The sequence below is a fragment of the Sebastes fasciatus genome, chromosome 19, assembly GCF_043250625.1.
Source record: "Sebastes fasciatus isolate fSebFas1 chromosome 19, fSebFas1.pri, whole genome shotgun sequence".
Classification (NCBI taxonomy): Eukaryota; Metazoa; Chordata; class Actinopteri; order Perciformes; family Sebastidae; genus Sebastes; species Sebastes fasciatus.
The window spans coordinates 21,441,870-21,447,941 of record NC_133813.1 but is presented as its reverse complement, the minus strand read 5'-3'; the positions used below and the strand labels follow the sequence as shown (position 1 = coordinate 21,447,941).

General features: G+C 39.1%; 1 protein-coding gene across 2 annotated transcripts; it reads left to right on the top strand.

The window, feature by feature from the left end:
- Window positions 1-500: 500 nt before the first annotated feature.
- On the top strand, window positions 501-5,862 carry ess2 (ess-2 splicing factor homolog). Of its 2 annotated transcripts, none has more exons than XM_074617490.1 (10): window positions 501-890; window positions 1,732-1,900; window positions 2,028-2,111; window positions 2,713-2,882; window positions 3,160-3,277; window positions 3,401-3,534; window positions 3,673-3,775; window positions 3,915-4,024; window positions 4,130-4,245; window positions 5,007-5,862. In XM_074617490.1, the coding sequence occupies exons 1-10, from the start codon at window positions 741-743 to the stop codon at window positions 5,278-5,280; spliced, it is 1,428 nt and encodes a 475-aa protein (XP_074473591.1). In that variant the 5' UTR covers window positions 501-740; the 3' UTR covers window positions 5,281-5,862. The 2 variants fall into 2 exon arrangements, with proteins under 2 accessions (XP_074473591.1, XP_074473592.1); XM_074617491.1 differs by having other exon boundaries at window positions 507-890; window positions 2,028-2,090.
- The last annotated feature ends 210 nt before the right edge of the window (window positions 5,863-6,072 follow it).

The window sequence follows — 6,072 nt, the reverse complement described above, 5'->3', positions numbered from 1 at the left end:
ATGCATCAGCTAACACAGTAAAAAAGAGCTAAACAAAGTGTAACAAAATATGAACCATTTAAATAGAAGGAAGTATAAAAATAGAAGCAGTATATATAGTATTGACAATAAACAGACTATTAACAAAATTGCACAAGTGGAAAATGATATTCCACATAATAAAAATAATAATAATAATAATAATAATAATAATCTGAAAATAAAATATCTACAAAATCATAATAAAATACGAAAAGAAACACAAATTAAATACATATTCCTAATCTGCACCATGATCTAACCCTTATAAAAAAATAAGTATACTTAAAGTACCTAAACATATAATAATAAGAATAAGAATAGTTGTTGTTGTTGTTCTTGTTCTTCTTCTTTTTATTATTATTATTATTATTATTATTATTAATGATAAGAATGTCTTTGTTTATACTGAAAATTTCCTGAGAGGCAGTAAACTTCCGGTGACGTACGGTAGGTGTTACGTAATACGTAATACGTACTGCGTACTGCGTTGTTTGTACGCTGGTGCTGAAGTTAGCCGACGGTAACTAATGTTTGAGCTCTCTAACTGGTTAACGTTACAGTCAGTGACGTTCACCTAGTTTTAACTGTCTAGGTATATACTATATACTTTAAATACTTAAACCGTGTTTCTCAAGTACAAACGCCGCCTTCCGTTTCCGTTCAGTCGGTGTTTGTTGTTGAGGACTAGCCGTTAGCATAGCAGGCTAACCTGCTCTACAATGGAGGGCAGCGCCAGCGTGAGGAAAGCTCTGTCCGGGACTCTGGTCCCTATGACGGTCTCTACGGTGGCTCTCCTACAACAACAACCAGAGGAGGACGACAAGGGGAAGAGGCACAGGAAGGTCCTCGATGAAGAGGTGTACATTGAGGTAACGTCAGCTGAATGACAGACACGTAATGACCAGTTCTGAACCATCCAGACCTCTCAGGTCGTCTGGATCAGGTCTGCTTAGTGTCCCCAGAGTCACAACTCAACATGCAGAAGCAGCGTTCAGTTTTTATGCACCAAATATTTAGATAGAGAGATAGTAACTATTGATCCAGAGGGAAATTCAAGTTTCCAGCATCACAGTTCCATAGTGCAGAACATGTTAGTAAAAAGGCAGTAGAAAAGTTAGTAGTGCAAAGTACAAAAAAATATACCAGATATAAAAATATAAGCAGATGAAGAAAACTGAATATAGTGCAGAGTAACAGCTGTGATGCACGACTAATAAAAAAGTGAATATAGTGCAGAAGAGACTGTTAAAATTGAGTATAGTGCAGGGTAACTCCAGTAGCTTAGTCTAAAGTGCACTGTGTGCATTACTATCTGTCCTGCAGACCGTCCTCCTTTGTCCACCCCCCCTCCCTAGATAGGTGTTGTACAGTTATTGTATATTGGTAAAATTTCCATTTTTTAAATTCTTATTTTAATCTAACGATTTTATCTATACTTTTGTTATTATACTTCTTATTTGCACCAACAAAATCAAAGCAAATTCCTAGTGTATACCTCTTACACCTGGCAATAAACACGATTCGGATTCTGTTAGGGACGAGCGGTAGTCATCAGACAACAGAACAGCATCCATGCAAATACCAGATTGAGGGAAAGTGAGACTTAGTCTGAGAAATACATGTCAATTTTGTTCTTTGTTGTATAATAACAAAGAACATTATCTTCCCTTTTTACAAAGTCAAATAAACCCACCTGTCATCTTCCAACAGAGTTTAGAGAAGATCATCCAGAGGGACTTCTTCCCAGATGTCACTAAACTGCAAGCGCAGAAGGACTATCTTGACGCGGAGGACACTGGTGACCTGGAGAGAATGAGAGAGATATCCATCCGATATGGATCATCTTTGACTAAATCTACACCACGGTCTACTGCACCCTGTGAGTAGTATGAGGAGTGAAAGTGAACACTGTATTTTCATGTTGTTATACCTTAATTACAGAATGAAATATTTAGTCTGAATGCACTTTACACCATTTTCCCCCTTTGTTTCTCTTTATATGTAAGATGTGACGCCAGCAAGCTTTGAGACACCAGTGGGCCGCTCAGGGTCTCCCTCCTCCATACATGGTAATAAAGGTTTAGATGGCGGTGAGTGTCTATATTTTGATTGATTGACTGATTGATCCCAGATGGGAAATTGTGGTGTTACAGCAGCAATTTACATAGATCACAAAAAACATGCATCACTCAAACAAAAGACACAAGGTAGGTACGAAAAACACTGTATTTACAATCTCTATATAAATGTACATACCAACTACTTTAAACTAGATAAAATAAATTTAAATAATACAATGAAATATAATTAAAGACATACATGTATCTGCTGCTTGAAGTAGAATGTGCCTTGTGCATTGCCACTCAGAAGATAAGTTTCCTCTCCCGGCACAGAGGAGAGTCATTGTATATTGCTATAGCTGTGGGCAGGAATGATTTCCTGTAGTAGTCCTTGTTACAGCAGAGTTGGAGGAGCCTCCCCCTGAAAACATTCTGCTGTCTGACCAGTAAATGTTGTCCATTATGCTTAGCAGTTTATGCAACATCCTTCTCTCAACAATGAAATGTAGGGGCTCCAGGGCGGTCCCTAGCACAGAGCCAGACGTCTTAATCAGTTAAGAAGATGAAGAACATGGACTTACAAATGCTTAACAGTAATTTAACCCCATTGCTATCGATGTTGTATTTATAGAGAGCAAGGATGGTGACAAGGAAGAGAAAGAGCTGCCCTGTCTGGATCGCTTCCTTGCTAAAAATACCAGTGAGGATAATGCATCATTTGAGCAGATTATGGATCTGGCAGAAGACAAGGAGAAGCTGAGGCATTCCTGGTTATATGAAGCTGAGGCTGAATACAAGCAGGTATGTGTGTGCAGAGTTAAACACTTGAATTCAATTTAATGAATGAAATGTTTGGATTACAGGTGTGCTGATCATAACATTGTTGCATGTAATAGTTTTGTAACATTACATTTCATAGCTTACTCCTGCAAGGAAAACAACATCTTTGATGGTTATGAGGATTGCTTGATTTTGTTTGCAGTGGCAGGTGATCACTGTCAGTTAGACGGCTATTAAAGTATTGGTACACCCCTGGACTACATTGAAAACATCTATAAACACTTCTGATATTTTTCAGCGCCATGATGAGAACCTTGCATTACCATCAGTAGAGAAAGCAGCTCTTGAATGTGTCAAAGCTGGACTTGAGACATGGGAGTACAAAGCGAAGAATGCCTTGATGTATTATCCAGAGGGTAAGAAGACCAAACTTGGATAGAATTTCTTTCTTTTCTCTTTTTTTTTGACATACATCCCTATCAAAGGCATGCAATTGATCAAATTTAGCTGTTTTTTCACATTATTATTGTTTTAATCAGGTGTTCCAGACGATGATGCTCTATTTAAGAAGCCACGGGAGGTCGTTCACAAGAACACACGCTTTGCTGGAGACCCGTTCAGCAAAGCTCTCAACAAAAGCCAGATTCAGCAGGCTGCTGCCCTTAATGCACAGGTAAGTTTTAGGAATATGGTTTATGGAAACACTGATAGTTTTGTTTTGGCCTATATGAGCCCCATACTTTGTGAATGCAGTTGAATAAAAGTGTTAATTCAAGAGTGATGTAGCTGATGTATCGTGTTTTATGTTCAGTTCAAACAGGGTAAAGTGGGCCCCGATGGGAAAGAGCTCATTCCACATGAATCCCCAACAGTGAATGGATATGGCTTTGAAAGTATGCCATCTCCTGCACCTGGTAAGTGGGTCTTAACATCCTCCTCAACACAGTAACAGTCCTGAGACAGATAAAAACTAATTGTGTGTGCCTTAAATGGCTCATTCAGCAAATACGTACATTTGGAGTAGGTTTCTCAAAGCAGTTTCTGTCCCCTCAGGTTTAACTGACTCGCCTTTGATGACCTGGGGTGAGATCGAGAGCACCCCATTTCGTCTGGATGGATCGGACTCCCCATATGTTGAGAGGAATCATGGTCCATCCTTTAAGGTACTGAACCTTCAGTTGTAGCCGTAACGATTTAAGTTAATTAAAGTAATCATTGATTTTTATTATTTGTAAAGTTGTAAAATGAATATATGTTGTTTGTAAAAGATTCCAGAACCAGGAAGACGAGAGAGGCTGGGTTTAAAGATGGCCAATGAAGCTGCCGTTAAAAACCGTGCAAAGAAACAGGAGGCATTGCGAAAGGTCACGGAGAACCTTGCAAGGTAAAGACATTTTACCTTATGCACTCTTAATTAGGGATGTCCCGAATAAAATTTTTTGGGCTCCGGAGAATAATCTTTCAGTTAGTAGGCAGCACTGACTTGTGTCATTAAGGCAGACTGCACAATTCCTCTGCCACACACACAGAGGCTTCTCCCTGCACATTTTTTCAAACAAAATTGTGTCATGATGAGTCCAAGAGTGCGAGTGTTTTTACGCCTTGTGTCGACAGCGGTTGCATTCCGACATAAGCAATGGTGACGAGGGCTCTGGCTTGGCTCGTCTCCATGAAATGACTCGCCAGACATTTTTCCGTTCTCGGCTGAGATGGAGCGTTGCAGAACGTACCTTTAGGTTTAATTAAAGGCATTTATTTTTAAGAATTCTTAGATTCTACAGTATTGATGTTTGTATTTTTATTTGTTATTGAATAAGAAGCATTTTTGGTGTGTTTTATGCGTGTTTGTAATCCCGAGAAGATTAAAAAAAAAACCCACAAAGAACAGAATTCCAGAACTGATAACTGAATACCTGCCAAACAAACAAATAACTGAATAGTTGAATAATAGGGTCCAGCCCTACTTTTGATTATACCTGCCTCTACAACAGTAAGTAACAACAGCTGGCTGCATCAGTCAACTCCTCTCTTTAACTAAGCTTAAATTCTAAATTATTTTTGGCTACTTTCTTTCTTTATTAGTGCAGTTGTGAAACAATCAATACTATTATAAACTAACTGACCACATCAACTTTTGTGTTGCAGTCTTACGCCTAAAGGTCTGAGCCCGGCCCTCACCCCCGCCCTGCAGAGGCTCGTAAATCGGACATCCAGCAAATACACGGACAAAGCGCTACGAGCGAGTTACACCCCGTCGCCCTCCGATAGAGTCTGCAAGAGTCCCTTCGGTGGCCCGGCCACTCCCACAGGAACGCCAACACCAACCAAAGCCAAGACGCCTGGCTCTCAGGACCTCACATCACTCACAGACAATCTGCTGCAACTTCCCAAGAGACGGAAAGCCTCAGACTTTTTCTAAGTAAGAGAAGCTGTTCTCTGGGGTTAGGGTTCTCTGCTGGGATTGTACAAAAACAGACATATTATAATGTGGAGAATTATGAACTGTCCAGATCCCGGTTTCTCCAATTAGAGAGCACATCTTTCAGCTGGATGTCTGGATAAAGAAATGCACAGAGGACTGAAGAATTTCTAAGGATTTATGTGTTACATTTTTGAGCAGATGGGTTAATGTACATCCCTGTGAAATACAGTGTCCAAATTCTATTTAATTACTTCTCGTTAATCTTATTTTTAATATTTAGTTTTATCCCAAATACAAGGTTTCATAGATTTGTGTACAGTTGTTTCCACTCTAACAAAGGTTTGTTATCCCTACCACACAGCCACCTACCCAGCAGCACATGCTTAAATGATGTTAATATAATTATAATCCAGTAGCTGTTTCTGAGAATCACACATGCAAGAAAGATTTCAACGCACAGCATCCAATAGCTGTCACCCAGCTCTCCTTATATGCTGTCATGACATTTCAATGTTTGTCTTTGCATCATAGAAATTACTCGAACCCAACGTCAAACTGTTGTGTTAGTGTTAAAAATGACACGGGGGGCTTCAGTTAGACAGCTCACTGATAGTCAGTGTAAATGATGTTTCATTTTGCACTATATTGAAAAAATATACAGGCAGAGTTGGGCTCAGCATCATAAATCTGTACAACCGTTTTCTTAAAATCTGTAATAAAATTTTTGACAAAAAAAGGTCTGCAAAAGAATATAAAACCATGTATCACCAGTTGACATACTTGTTAATA